Source organism: Centroberyx affinis, unplaced genomic scaffold (assembly GCF_046629955.1).
Source record: "Centroberyx affinis isolate AG114_WGS23_722 - 3 ecotype Tasmania unplaced genomic scaffold, CSIRO-AGI_Caff_v1 ptg001063l_1, whole genome shotgun sequence".
Lineage (NCBI taxonomy): Eukaryota > Metazoa > Chordata > Actinopteri > Beryciformes > Berycidae > Centroberyx > Centroberyx affinis.
In genome coordinates, this window is record NW_027279613.1 from 32,483 (window position 1) to 48,434 (window position 15,952).

At 45.2% G+C, this 15,952-nt stretch overlaps 1 protein-coding gene across 3 annotated transcripts in view; it reads left to right on the forward strand.

Annotated features, from left to right (window-relative positions):
- Positions 1–15,952, forward strand: part of LOC139647226 (transforming acidic coiled-coil-containing protein 2-like) — a 46,316-nt gene that overhangs the window by 18,302 nt on the left and 12,062 nt on the right. For all 3 annotated transcript variants that reach the window (XM_071523090.1, XM_071523091.1, XM_071523092.1), the window contains exons 5-6: positions 13,230–13,336; positions 13,907–15,332. In XM_071523090.1, coding sequence (XP_071379191.1) covers positions 13,230–13,336; positions 13,907–15,332 — 1,533 coding nt within the window. The remainder of the gene's footprint in view (positions 1–13,229; positions 13,337–13,906; positions 15,333–15,952) is intronic.

Below are 15,952 nucleotides of genomic sequence, written 5' to 3' on the forward strand. Positions count from 1 at the left end.
TATTAATCCTCTACAGAGCTGTAGCAGTGTGCGGCTGTTTACAGTAAACTCAATTATTTTCCGTTAGACAGTGCTGACCACAGATATAGAGATGCATCAGGTATTAATGCCATTTGCTGAGTGAAGTCCAGAGCAACTAGGTATTCGTCTCTGCTATGTCAGCACCGGCCTTATTCCCCCGTTCAGAAAATTATAGTCCAGCATTGCTCTGCCCCGCATGCACACACAGGAAATAAGGATTTGATTTACTGATGTATGAACTCAGTGGTTTTGGAAATTGAAATATATACTGAATAAATGTGCCTTGCTGATGCTGGATAGCACACGCATTAGGGCCAAATGTTTATCTGTGGATTGTTTCTTCATTACAGCATTAAGTAGGCCACTTATCCAGCCCAATCTGCCCCATTTTAACCACTTGACACAGCATGGCAGATTTCTTGCCATTAAAGCTGCTTCTGTAGCACCCTATTCCTGGCAGAAGGCCATTGTTCCACCCCAGAACACAATGATGTTCATTCATAACTTAACACTGATGCTGATTGCGTTTAAATGCTGCTCATTATTTTGATATCAGCGCTAGCTATTCTCCCCACTGATCATGCTAAACATTCTGCTGCGGTCCTTCTCGGCTGTGTGATTCATTTCATAGATTTGTTTTATAGGAGAGAATGACTCAGCCACTTTGTTTTAGTTTGACAATGCAGTGCTATTTCCAACCAGCAGAGGGGGAGTGTTCCCTTATCAGAGTCCAGCGTTCATGTTGGACTGCCAGCCTGTGTCTGCACTCTACTGTCTGAATGCTGCAGTCAGCTGGTACATAGACAAACACAACACAGGGAGGTACACCAACACTCCTGTATCTCACTATAGATCAATTTTCATTTTCTGGGTAAAATGATACATGTCTGTCTAGGGCTGACATCAACTTTGATGACTGAGACCATTTGGCTTTCTTAATGGCCACCTCCTATATTTCCTATAGTGAAGACAAGGATTTTGAGAAGAGCAGGATGGTGTTGCTATATTATTTATGATGGTGTGTAAATAGCAGCAACGGCTGTTCAGAGAGGACAGTTAGAGAGCAGTAGCAACAGAGAGCTCAGCTATTGGCTACAGAGTGGAGGATCAACACGGTGACTAGGTGTGAGGACTCTGACTCTGATTGGGTGTCACGCATTAACCTGTTTGTGTCTGCAGACACAGAGGGCAGGCTGCAGGGGGTCTACAGGTGTTGGCTTTAGTAGAAATCTTCAGATCAAGAACCAAATATGTCTGTGAAAATTGATTTTTGAACAGCTAATGTACTGTATGTGCACTTATATAGTGACTCTCATTTAACTTAGTTTTACTTTCTGTGTTACTTGGAGTATGAATGTCATATATATCGCCTGAAAGTACGCAGCTTCTTCTCTCTTTATCTATGAATGCAAATGACAAAAATGACAGTCTTTAGTCGTAATAACAGTGGCACAGAGACAAGGGCTTGAACCTGGGTCTTCCCTACTTACTGTATGCTTCTTTATCTGAAGGATTGAGTTGCACTAAGAGTTGTATGAGCAATAAATCACATGGAATCTGAAAAGCAAGGACAGTCTTCCCCTTTAATATAAAATAGGATTTTTTTTGTCAGGGAGTCACCCCTTGACAGCATTTAATTTGATCCTCTTGTTTTTCTCGATTCCTCTGAAAACCTCATTACTATACAGCACATCCCAACCACTACTGATATTATAGTTCATGTGTATCCGAGTCACGGTCTCTTCTCTTTCCCCTTTTTGAGATCGTAGAGAATGACAGAAATAAAGCACTGATTATGTTAACATTAAAACCTTTATGAGCACAGGTTGGATTTTACAGGTCACTGTTTTTAACAGCTAACCATCATTGCTTGCCTGTATTTGTAGAGAAATGTGCTCGGCCCCTTTACCTTTTCTGACCACAACACCTGTCAGTGATTTAGGAAACGAGTTGGTGGGTATCCAAGCTACCGCTTTGCTGGATCTTTCTCTTTCAAGTTTCCCATTGTAGTGCCTTGGTGATTCCACTGCTCTCGCTCTTATCATTTACTTTGTTCAGCCAAAGAGGAGACATGCCTCCGAACCTCAAAATACTTTTTGAAGTCAGTCAAACAGAAAACTATTATCTGTGTCTTTATAGTCTTGCACAAAACAAAGTAGTTCAACATGTATACACAGTTGGCTAGAGTATGCTGCCAAAAGCAATGTTGTAAGATAATATAAGTGCAGGAGGATAAAGTCTACAACCCTCAGAGTGGATGTTTTGCAGACACAGCCTCAGGACATCAATCCCAGGAGTGATAGTTTATGGGAGAACTGAAGCTTTTTCATAGCATATGAAAAGCAAAGCCCTGGGCTCTTTCCCTGCCTGATCAGACAGCTGTTGGGTTTGTGGACCAAGGAGGATCGGAGGGGCACATCACCACCCAGCATCATGTCATAGATACCTAAACCCTGGATTCCCCACAAATACATCTTTCAACCTCTTGTCAAGTGCAGAGCGGCTTTATTCTGCGTGATAGTACACAGTTGCATGTGTATATTTCTGCGTATTTTAGCGTTTGAACGAAGTTTGGACTCACAGAGATAGAAACAAGATTTCAGCGTGGGTTCAGGATTTTTAGACACTTATCTTATTGATCACTAGCCAAGACATCCAAAGGTTTTCATGTTTTTTTTTTTGTGAGAAGTTGCCAACAGCCCCCTGTAAGCAAATAGCAATTGTAGTAATCCTAGGATAGCTATATAAATCAATGGATAACAACAACAAAACAAAGCGTGATAGTGTTCAATAGGACAAACGACTCCCTCCTTAAAGTCACACTGTTCTTACCTAACTATAAACCCATTTCACAGGCACATAGAGGGCAGATTGTCACCCTTTTCTAATATCTTGTTCTCAAACCGAGTAAGGTTTGTCTCAAGATATGAACCTTTCCAATTAGCTTCAACCTGCATCCCTGAAACCATAAATTCTTCCGTGTCAATACAGTCTAGTTAAAAGCGTAGGCTATTTCATTCGAGCCCTCTTCAAGTATGTGGACCGTAGCGACCCAGTTTCCCCTAGAGCAAGGTTATGAATCTTTCAGAAAAACCTGCCATGGCCATATCTTCCAGTGCCTGACTTTGTTGAATTTTTCATTTCTTCATTTTCTCAGTCTGAGGATGAAGCTGAAGTGCCAGGCCAGAGCCTTTGCAGAGGGTGTTTATGTTGCTCCTTCAGTAGGAAGCATTTCTATTCCTTTTCATTTGGAAATAGGGCAGAATATGAACTTATACTTCACACATACATGCTTTGCTTTCCTGGGCACATGGATGTATTTGTGACCCAACTGCTATGAGGGTCTGGTTGGCAGTAGCAATCAATATATTTGCTCCAGTGGGGGTCTCTGTTGTGAGTGGGGGAGTGGGCGGTATTTGTACTTGTCCCCTAGGGCTATGAAACATTGACTGGCAGACCCATCAGAGACTAGAATCACGTCAATATTCTATGTGAACTCATGTTAATGGACTTCACGTTTACATGTAAGCTCTCCCTTTTTTACAATGGGGTGTTAGGTTGGGCATGTGGCCAACCTGCCTCTCTCTGCCCTTGTGTTCCATGTTATGTGATGGAATTGGAGATCACCCGTTTAAATCTGTCTTTTAGTCCACGTAGGCTGAGGCACGACACCTGAAACCCGCCTACAGCAAGTCTGTGTGATCAGAAGCGCTGCAGGCCAAGCTTGCTATTGTAGTGAGTCCTCATTCCCTCACTTTCCCATGAGTGTACAATAGATTTATTCTTCTCATATTTCAGACGCCTTTCCCAGTCTAGTTTCCCACTGCTCTTAGACAATCAATGGGAATTTGCAGAACCTGTTCCAGCTCTTGTTTCAACCCTACAGGACCTGCTCTCTGTGTCTCTAACATACAGATGTCTAAAATACAGAGATTGGCAGACAGTCAGTGATTAATGCTCTTCCTGTCTTTGATGCATTCCAAGGTTTGGTGTGAGTGCCAGTAAATTAGATCACCAATCCAGCCTGCTCCCCTGGGAGTCAACATAGAGGCAGCATTAATTTTGAAATGGCTGGGAGAGAGATGCTCATATGCCAGGATGCATTTGTCCTTGTCTCTAGGATGACGCCTATGGAATAAAGTTACCATGAACTAAAATGAACAAGAGACATTTAATCTCACCATTTACCATTTACCGGTTTCTTACTTTTATACGCATTCATAAAACTTTCTAAGTCTGCCAGTGGGTTGTCAGTGTGTCTTGTTTGTCTTCCTAGTTGGTCTTTCTAGTTGGATGCTGAAGGAATTGAAAGGTATAATAAAAGATGTTTTTAATTTGATTTTGTACTTTTTTTTGTCTGTATGAAAGAGAGTAAGCCTATTTTGTTTATGTGTGCTGCTATAGAGTAGCTGGTGGAGGGGCTTGAGAGAACGAGAATATAATAGGTCAGGAGCTGAATAATACACATGCACACACATAGTTTCTCAGGGTCTATTGTTTACCTCATGCAACACTCTGGTTGGCCACGCTGCCTGCTGGAAGCTTCCATTGTGTGAAAAGGAGGCACAAAATGACACGTTCACTATTGCGACCCACTGGGCTGAGAGAGAGGGAATCCTGGCTGGAGAAAGAGAGAGTCGAGAGGTATAGTGACTGTTGGAGGGGCGGGGGGAAGGAAGGAGACGGACGGAGTGGTGGAGAAAGACCCTGTTAATCAGTGTGCTTTGGGGTCTGCTATTGTTTGGCTCCCCCTGCATAGTCGCGGTAGCGGACTAGAAAAAAGCTGCTTGTCTTTTTAAAGGCGCAGGAGGCTGGTGTCAGGGGAGAGAGTGGAGGAGAGAGGGGGGAGGAGGCACGGAGAGCAGCAACACAGCTCAGCGATATCAGCAACCAAACACAGAGAGAAGGCGCCTCACACACACACACACACACACACACACACATGCAGGAGAGAAAGAGAACGGGATTTCATTCCATTTGTTTTTTGGATTATTTCCTCCTTTCAATTTCGAGATCTATCCTCCTGGCGTTTGCTGTTGCATCATTTTACCTGCGACCGTCAGATGAGAAACAGGGATATTCACGGTCGTAACCGTAGAGGAGGAGAGGATCAGGGATGCTGTGCGTAAAGTGGGGAGCTGTGAATCATCCACTGCTTTGCTCCTGATGCAAGCAGGACTCTCTCATCCACTGCAGTGCAGCACGGTAACTCACACCGCGGAGCTCAGGCCGGTGCTCGCCTCCGCCGACACGGTCCGCCTCGCTGGAAGGACCGTGGGAGAAGGAGAAGGAGTTTTTGGGGGGTGCAGGTGGATGTGGAGGGTGGGACGGGGAGCAGGACCTGGCCGGGGGAAGGGGGAGAGGGGGGAGAGGGCAGAGCTAGCTGAGGATGGGAGCCAACGAGTCTATGGAGCACGGACAGGCGCCCTGTCCCTCTCAAGAACACATGTGAGTCCTACTTTACCTGCCTGCCTGCTCACCAGTCTGTCTGAAAGCGTTCAGGGATGTGATCAGGCGAGCAAAAAAAAAAAGCAGGAAAAAGCATGAAAATGGTAATCTCCTATTAGAGAAATTACCCCTTGGAGATGATTTGAAGGCTTGGAGAGTAGCTCCTACTGATTCTGCCACTGTTTTTGTCATATTGATTTTTATTTGTGTATGGTTCTGAAGTGGTTTTCCATGCATGCTGCCATAAAGCTTTTCCAAACTGTGTAATCCTCCAATGTGAGTTGGTACTGAGATAAATGGAGAATTTCGTCACTGTTGTTTTTTTCTTTTGTGATGTAAATAAGGATGAGGGGATTGGAGCACGTGTGCAGGCACATGTAGACGTGCATCAGTGTGCCTTGAGTACAGTATGTACGGATCAAACATAATAGTGCTTCAGGAGGCTGTGGGAAGCAGAATTAGGCAATAGGCAGGTGCCACTGGGAGGCTGGTGGGGTGATGTTTTGCTGTGTGAAGGAGGCCACTGCTGCCGCGCTGGGAGCAGGAGCTGGTGACGCTGAAATAGAACACACTTTGTGGTTGGTGGAAGAAGATAACTCCGGAATAAGAGTGGATGAGAGAGAATTGGAGAGGGAGGGAGAGAGAGAGAGAGAGCGAGAGAGAGAGAGAGAGGAGAGAGAGAGAGGGGAGAGAGAGAGAGAGAGAGAGAGGGAGAGTGCTCCACTTTGCTGTGTTTTATTTATATCTCAGACACTCTACCGCACAGGGGAACAAGGACCTGGGGAATCACGGGTGGAGGCAGATGGAGTGTGTGTGTGTGTGTATGTGTGTGTTTGATCTTTGTGAGAGGTGTGAGTATTTTTGAAGTATAGCATAACATAATCATCTCATAGGTCTAATAACTTTCAGGCTGTAGAGCAGGGATAGGCAACCATGTGGCATGGAGGGCTGAAGAGTCTGCAGATTTTGTGCTGATCAGTAAAATCACCTGGTGTTGTCTTTGATTAAATAAAAACCTGCAGACTCTGGGCCCTCCATGGCACATGGTTGCCTATCCCTGCCTTAGAGTGGATTGGAATAATCATATAAATACATCAACAGCAACTACAGGCTCTTAGCATTGCTAGGTTGGTAGCCAGTTTATCTTACAGGTGCAGAAGAACAAAGCACTGTGCCCACCATTCCAACCATTACTAATATGGCTTTTATAGTGTTTAGTTGTGTAACACTGTCAAGAGCACTTGTATAATTCAAGCACACCTGGAAGCGCACTGTAGGGCTCAGGAGTGTTAATGTAAGTGTTACTGTAAGATTGCACTTTATTGTCCATTTCAATTGCTAAAAATATAATGAGTCAAGGCTTAAGTGCAGTCACACAGTTAAAAAACATGAACAAATACATTTGTGAAATGTAGTTGCTATAAAAGGCATAATTTTTCCTCATTATAGCATCTATTCATACAACTAACTACATTTGCAGGTGTTAGTGGAGTACTATTGTATCCTCTGGAACTGCTCATTTACACATGTACTCTAATACACATGTACTGTAATACATAGGCAATTAGGTGGAATCGACCAAACAATGTGCTATGCTCAAGGGAATTATTACTCTCTGTGAGTCTGAGTTTTATAATGGAAGAATGACATCATCCATAATGTAAGGCCAGTGAGGTTGTATTGGAGGGAGGGGGGGGCTGTCTCTCTTTCCTGTCTTTTTTTCTGTCATATGAATTAACCTTCTGATTTCATCATCAAAATAGTGGGGTATTGTCCCCCACCCCCTCCTTTCTGATGCTTGCAGGCATCACCCTAGCCTGTTGTTTTTAAGGTACCATCTGCTTGCATCCAAGGTCTGAGATTAGGCTAGATGAGGTATTACTGAATGGAGATTATCTTAGTCTGACACTCTTTCGTCTCAATGGCTTCTTTGTTTTGAAAATGGATCTGAGTGAGTGGATTTCTTGGAAAAAGGGACACCACACTCCAAAAGGATGCACGTTTTTTTTGCTGATAGAGTTTTGTTCTCAGTCTGGATGGAGATGAGAGAGAAACTGCAAGACATCCGCTCTTTGAGAAAAACACATTTCTTCATGCTTCTTTTTCTCTGAGCAGCAGAAGGTACAGAGAGTGATTCTCCATAAGTTTTCATTTCCTGAGGTGGAAGAATCAGCTGCAGAAGACAGAGCTGCTTTGTGTTCTTGTCCCGTCACAAAGCTCCTACTTAAACACTGGCTGCTCTCTGCCTGCTAAATCACATCTGTCTAGAAACTGAAGAGGCTGCAGGGAAGCACTTTGATCAAAGTCTCTCTCTCTCTCTCTCTCTCTCTCTCTCTCTCTCTCTCTCTCTCTCTCTCTCTCTCTCTCTCTCTCTCTCTCTCTCTCTCTCTCTCTCTCTCTCTCTCTCTCTCTCTCTCTCTCTCTCTCATGTGTGAACTTAACCAGATGATTTTATATCTCGTAAAATTAAGATTGGTTGTGGTTTCATATGTGTAATGCCCATGTGATATACTGTATATCCAGACATTCATTCATCAGTGGCAAAAAAGCACAATAGCTCCCTCTGTTGGTCTCATCGGAGGCTCTCAATTCTACCTTGTACCACAGACACATAAAATAACTCATCATATTATTACATAATTTTACCCTCTTCTGACTTTTCAGAATCCAGCACAAATCAGACATTTACCCTCATTAACAGTCAACAGTCAATTGCTGTACAATGTTTACTTTCTAATGTTATGTCTTTAAAGTCTATTTGTCTGCTATGATAGATTTTCTGAAAAAAATCCAATTTAACTGATATATATATACACTCATTATTGAATTGTCACTGACATCTGCTAATGTGGAGCATGTGCACTGCTTTTTAGTATATTGACCTGTCACATATGCTGACGGAAGACAATTGCTGATTCTCATACTAGACAGTAGCTGCTTTGCTTTCCTTTTTTTGTCTGGCAAGCATGCAGCAGAGATTTTAGTGTTTGCCCTCAGCACCAGCCCAGAATGCTAGAAGCAGACAAAAATGGATTTTCAGGAAGGCAGTGACACACAAATCCTCCTGATAACGAATGGTCAAAAGCAGGAGAGGAGAGAAGGAAGGAAGGGGGGAATGAGGAGAGAGGCTTAAGGAAACAAAGGGAAGATGCATTGGAGAGATAGAAGTAGGTGGGATGAGGGTGAGGGACTTAAAGGAAATGAGGAATGGGATGGAAAGAGAGAGATGGCCTTGAACACAGTCGGCGTGTAGACAGACAGCCTTTTAGAGGCGTTTGACAGCCAACAGAAGATGGTGGGAGTCTGCAGCAGCTAATCCGATGTCCCGCTAATCACACAGCTGCCAGCAAACCGGCAGCCAGCCCCCTGCCTCCATTCATCCCCCCACTTCTTTATTCAGCACCCTTCCCAGCAGCCTCCATCTGATCTGCGGCTGTGTCTCCCTGTCCCTCTTTCCTAGGTGACAAGAAGTTTAATAATGTGGCATTTTCTGCGAGAACAGACTATAAATGATTGCCCATGTCCATTTGCTATGCTATGATGAAATGTCTTGGCAGAAGAGACAATTACAAGGTATCCAGTATACATTTCTTTCCCCTCTTCACTCATTTTTTCACCTTGCTGCATGTTTTTTGGAAGGTTTTTGTATATTAGAGAATGACAGGTGGTGTTGGGTTTATGTGCAGGTGTAGCCCAATTTCCCCCTCTCCCCCGGGGCTGCAGGCGGCTCTCCCTCCAGCACTGAGAAGGCTGTTTAGATATGGTGAGACGGATTTGGCCGAGAGCAGAGACATGTCTGGCTGTCTGAAATGCAGCGTCTCTCTCTACCTCCCACTGCAGAGTTTCTGTCTCCAGGCAGTCATCTCAGCCTGTGAGAGGCTGCTATTAACTGCTGCTCTCTTTGTTTCAATTCGCCCCCATACCCCGATTGCTCACCCACACGTTGCGTCTCCTGTTTCTCTGTTTTTTTTTCTGCTAGTAGGTAAGCCTAAGAGCTTCTGAAAATACGAATACAGGAAAACAAAAGACATTCAAGAATCAAATATGTTTATTCACCTGATTTCATGCATTTTAAATGTCATTTGTATTATTGCCAAAGCACTGACATGGAGCATCATCATTCAGATGATTAGTATTAACCATGCTGGTAGGAATAGAAGCGTCTGAGGAAAGGAAAGTGAACAATATTTTTTTCCCTTTGTCTTTAAACAATTTCAGGGTTTGCGAGCAGAATAGTGTTGCAGTCAGGATTGTTTTCTAGGCAGCTGTTCGAATAATAAACCCATAATGTGCCTTTATTTGTCTTCCATATCATATAATAGACTTTATTGGACCCTTGTTGGTTAGTTAAGCCTCAGTTGAGGGTGTGTGTGTTGGCTGGGACTGTGTGCATCCAGATACTCTGTTTTTTTTCACCACAGTGGAACATATGGCGTGAACCGCCTGCAGTTACCATGGCAACACTGTGTTTGCAGTCATATGAAAAGTGTCCTCTGCAAGGATGTACGCTGAGCGCTGAAATGAGCCCTAATTACCTCACTACTGTTTCAGTGATATTTTTATCCATTCTCATAACAGCAGCAGTCATCAAAACGGTTTCCAGAAAGCTACATCTTTCTTCGTGCATTCATGGATTAGTTTTTTGGATTAGTTGCTCCTTTGAGTGGTTGTATTTCCATGTATCAAACTTGCTATGGAGTATGTGTATTTGGTCTTTATATGTTACACCCTGTAAGTGGGTCCTTGCCCTGTCCTTGGAGCTGTCTGTGTCACTGCCTGACCATCTGACACCATGATCCCTGCTCTCTGTGACTGATCCAGACGGATCTACAGACAGCCCAGTCTGATCCTGCTGGGATGCGCTGGGCCTTCACAGAGATTATAGGGCTGGTTCCCCTCTTGACCATGTGCTATCTCATCTCATATCATAGCACCATGAAAGTAGCAAACCTCAATGTTTTTTTATTGGTAGGCATCAGCAGAGTCAGTCTATGAAAAATTTATGAAGCAGGTTCCACTGCATCCTTCTTCACCCAGATTTTGCAGGTTTAGCCTGCTGCTTGACGCAGTTGCGCATCCTGATAAAATTCTTGAGATTTATCAGTGAAAATGCTGATACCAGCTCATGGAGTACATTGCAGTGCTTCTTCCTGCGATCTTGCTGGCCGAGAAGATCCTCCACCTCTGCAGTGACATGCCCCCGGGGGTGGCGGACATATTGACCATGACAATCAGAGGGTTTTATTAGATATTGGTCTCCTCTGCCTCCCTGTCTCTCCAACCCCTTCTAGGTGCACTTATGTCCCACTCCCCCCCCCCCCCCCCTCCACAACACCAACACGTCTTTCATGGCAGCAGCTGTTAGTCGATCCATGTTTGCATGTGTCCATGACAAAGGACCCCCGCAGGATGGTGGATGGCTTCAACATGACCTGAGAAGAAGCCATATAGATGAGCTAGATCAATAGAGACTTGAGCTTTCATCTAAGTGGGGGTCCTCGTCTCCTCTCTTTCTCCAGTCCCCTTGTGTATGTATATGTGTGTGTGTTTGTGTGTATGTGTGTGTGTGTTTAAGTGGGGGTCCACCATAACCACACAGTTAGCTGCAACTGGAAGGTGAGCAGGTGACCTTGCCCTAGGCATTGCTTTTTTCATTGCCCATTTTTTATTGTTCATTGTAAAAGGCTCATTTCATTATACTGTCCAAGGATGTGCTGGAGAAACCATTAGTCTGCACAAGACAGTATGTTAATCTCATGGTTCCTAAATACACCTATGTAAGCAAATCTTTTGTCTCAGGAGTGCCTACAATAATACATTGTAAGGTACCAATAGTACTTAAAATTATGTCTATATGTCTATGCTGCCTCTATTTTATATAGCAATTCTGTTTCAGTGTGTCAGTGAAGTTGAACTGGGTTTGTAGAGCAGCATCTGGGTGTGTTCTTTGCACTTGGACCAAAGCAGTGAGCGTCGATTTTCTCATTATAATTCGAGGCAGAGAAGGACAATATGGAGGAGCTAAAGGGACAATAATGTGAGAGGGGAATGAGCGATCTTCCTCACAGCAGATAAAGCTGGTGGGCAGTAGACTGCCGTTTCTCTTCTGTGAATACTGTATGAACTGTAGCCTGCCTCTGACACAGTAACACTCTGCTACCGCCTTTCACAGTGAGTGGTTCAGAAGAGCAAGAGGAGACGGAGGAAGGGTGGGCAGTGGAGAGAGTGGGAGAGGGAGGGAGAGAGAGAGAGAGAGAGGCAGAGAGAGTGCCAGAATATATGCAGGTGCTGGGCTTCTGCAGCCAGTCTCATTTGGATTGGGAGGCATCATTTCCTACTGGGGAGGAGTGGAGACAAACCGATATGGCTATAGATGAAAAAGAGGAGCAATGTGAACGGACTGAGATATTAGAGAGGAAACAAAGAGAGATTAGACTGTAGAGGAGAGGAGGGGAAAAGGAGGGAAAACAGAGGGAAGGTGGTCCTAGACGTCGTCAGGGGGAGAGAGCTTGCAGAGGAGGCAGTGGGCGTCTACCTGCGTGGCAGGCGGTAGCGTTGTGGTTGCAGAGAGGTGTAGCCAGCCGGCAGCCATGGCAGTGAGTGCGTGGCAGGCTCTGTCTCCACTGCAGTGGGCTCGCTGGGGCTGGGACACGCTGCTGGGAGGGGCAGGGGACGGGGACGGGGACAGCCCGGGCTCGGATCCCGCTCTGGGGCTCCTGCGGAGTATCTCCTGGGGCTCGCGCCATGACAGCATGATCAAGGCTGCCGGGGAGCCAGTCAGACAGAGGTGAGACAAGATGGGAGACTGGGGCTGCATACCGCCACATAATACATTGATTGTCGGAGTGCGGTGGTTGGTAGGAGGATGTGTGGTGAGCTGTGTTGTATGTGTATGTATGTGTGTGTGTGTGTGTGGGGGGGGGTGCTGAAAATGATCAATCAATATTGTTTTTGTGTAGAATGATAACATCTGTCTTATTATCAACCTATGAGCATGAAGTAATCACGCAGCTCTCAATTCATTATATTTCCCTCACTCCGTCTGTTGGTCTATTTCTGTACATAGCTGTGGTGTCTCTAGGTGGTCTGTGTGTGTGTGTGTGTGTGTGTGTGTGTGTGTGCATGGGGGTTGGGGTGTGCAGAGGTGATTTTATGTCTCAGGCGTGGCGTTATGTGTCACTGCAGATTCAGCACTTTCATTTTGAGCCATACAGATCCCACTAGAAATGAATATATGGGAACACATACTGGACAGGGGCTTTGCTTTTCTAAATATGGTCGAGTGAATTTGTTGGACTGTAAAGCAGGTGGTAATGAATGCAGAATGCCTTATTAGCAGATGTGGGTATTAAGGATATTCAAATAGTATGGCAGCAGATTTTCAGTAGCTCTGATTGTAGGAAATGAGTGATGTCATATCATTTTAGTGAAACAGTACAGTGAAACAAATGTACAGTATGCCACAGGGAATAGCACTTACTACCTATCTGTGATATACACAGTAAAATACTGCTTTCAATGGATCTTTATGAAGCATGATATTACAACTCATTCATCTGTGTTGATCATAAGACCTCTCTGTTTTTGCTACTTACTTGAGTAAGAAATGTGTCCTTCATGATATGCTGTGTCTAAAGGACAGCGCATTAGCTCACACATGTGACTTATGATCCAGCTACAGTCACAGCAGCTATCACAGTTCAAGTGATATTAATCTGAATAGCAATCCTGAGTTAGTCTATCCTTGTCTTTTGCTATAGGAGCTCAGACTCTGATGGAGCGTTTGAGACCCCCGAGTCCACAACCCCAGTAAAGGCTGTTTCCCCTACAGATCCCCACAACCAGCAGCTGACGTCCAATGACCAAGGTAAGAGTAAGAGCAGCATCCCATGTTGAGGGCTGAGCTCTCATATGATGCTCTGATATAACTATCCTACCAGCCTAAGCCTAGAGGTAAGGTACAAGTTAAGGGAAAAGAAAGGGTGAAAGAAGGGCTTGTTGCACCATCTAGTGGAATTAAGTAGAACTCCACATTTCTGAAAAAAAGGTCTTTGTTTGCTGAGATAAGCATCCCCACTGCACAGTACTGAGGCTCTGGGATATGTGGGATAGGCTTAACAATCGACAGTCTCCATTTCTCATATAGTCATTTTTCATGACTATTTTTAACTTACTGTCCAACTGGGAGTGTCTTATTGAATAATTCAGAGCACATTCCTCAATTTAATTGGATGTGTCAAAAACCATTAGCAGGTTTTATCTTCTTGCAGCCTTCCTTATTCATTCCTGCACCCTACCCATATACTGAATAATGCATTTACTGAAATGTAAAACTCATATAACTCATGTCAACCTTTAGATTCTACTTTACAGTTACCATTTCAGGATTATGGAATAAAACCTCTGCACATGTTCCATGTTTCTCCATCTTTTGCAGTAGCAGACACCACAGTCACTGATTCTGCCTCTGATGTGACTCGTCCACCCAGCCGCTCTCTCTCCATTGTGTTTGATGAGGACAAGCCCATTGCAGCCAGTGGCACATACAACATCGAGGTTTTTTCTGCAGAGTCACCAAGCCGCACTCTGACCCGTTCCCTCAGCCTCCAGGGAGGAGAGCTAGACACTTCTGGTCCGATAGAAGCGATAGACGGGTCTACGGCAGGAGGCTTCCGTCCGCATGCTGAGTCCTTCAGTGTAGGGACTGAGAGCGCCCCAGGGACTCTCCACAGGCCCAAGAAGGTACGTCCTGGGTCCCTGAAGAAGAAGCCTCTCCTCAGACAGACCTCTAACCCTGAGAGCCCAAGGCCAGCTTCCTCCAGCAGCACCCCAGAGGTGAAGAAGAGGGCCAAGCCTAGAACAGCCAGCCCTCTCCAGGCTCAGGAGGAACCAGAGGGAGCCTCTGCCACCCCTAGCCCCGGAGGAACCCTACGTAGAACCAGGAAGACCCGTGTGGAGACTCCTCCTCCTCTCCCTGAGGAGACCAATCACACCAGCCCAGAGGAGAGCCTTCTCCCCCCTCCCTTACCCCTGTGCCAGGAGGAGACCCCTCTCCCTGGGAGTCCACCAGTCAAAGAAGACTCCCCCATCCCCCCCAGTGGCTCCTACAAATGGGATCCAGACAACTTTGAGAACATCGACCCTTTCAGCACAGGAGGTAGTAAAATTGCCAACTCCCCCGTGTTGGGTCGTAAAGGTCCCGTGTGTGCCCCCATTGCTACCTGCCCAGAGAGTTTCCCTGTCCCTGCTGGGGAGCCGCCTCGCCACGATCCCCCCGCTCCCCTTACAGAGCCAATTACCAACCCTGAGGAGCAGCCCATCGTCACCAAGCGTCAGCCAGTAAGGCTGGAGTTCGACTACTCCGAGGAGAGCAGTGAGGCGTCACACCAGGCCTCTGCCCCGCCCAAGAAGCTGGGCAAGAAGCCCGGTGCCAAGATGCCTCTGAGGAAACCAAAGCTGGGGCTGAAGAAGGCCCCACCAGCTCAGACAGAGCAGTTGGACAATGACCATCCAGCAGCCCCCAACGGCAACGTAGATGACATCCCTATCCCCAAAGCATCTTATAACTTTGAACCCGACAAGTGGGATGATCCCAGCTACAACCCCTTCAATTCAAAGAAAGGCATCCCCAACTCCCCCAAACTATCCAGGCCTTCCTATAAATTTGACTCAAATAGCTTTGATGAGTCCATAGACCCATTCAAATCCTCCAATAAGATGGCCAACTCCCCCCCTAAGGCCTGCGCCTCCTTTGAGGTGCCAGCCAATGACAATGACATTGAAAATGACAATGACAACATTGCTGAACTGGAGGACCACAATCAGAACAAACCTGCCAAGAAGAAAAAAACTCCCATCAAATCGTAAGTTCATGATAATGGCAGTGTCTTACCACAGGACCATACAATTATGGGATAGTCCACCCTCACTTACAGTACATTATATTCATGTGTAAGAATGTCTTCGTCAATGTTGGTGAGTTTTCCTTGGTGTGGGTGTGTGTTTGTACGTGGTCCACTTGTCTATTATGCCGGTGTCCTCTGTCTGTCTCTCTGTCACCTGTGTCTGTGTATTCTCATATGTCACAGGAAGTCCAAGGGTGTGTCCTCTCTATGTTGTCTGTTGTAAGTACAGGGACAACACAACCATCTACCCTTATTGACCCCTAATTCAGTGTGGTTCCTCCTACACCAGCATGTTGCCCTGTCGTGACTGGTCCATCCCTCTTCCTATTAACAGAAACATCACTATCCCTTGTGACCAATATCAAACAGTCCCATTTAAACTTTCTTAGTGTTGCCCATCTGCTTCAGTGTTTTAACTGGAGGATACCTGTTTTCAGTTTACTTTTAAATTTTGTATCATTTAAGTGTGTACAGTATCATCACATCAGTCTAATTGAGCATTGCAGTCATGCAACACTGGGAAGAGAAATATTTATATGTGACAGGGTGCAGAAAATTAGTATTTGCAGATTCAAGAA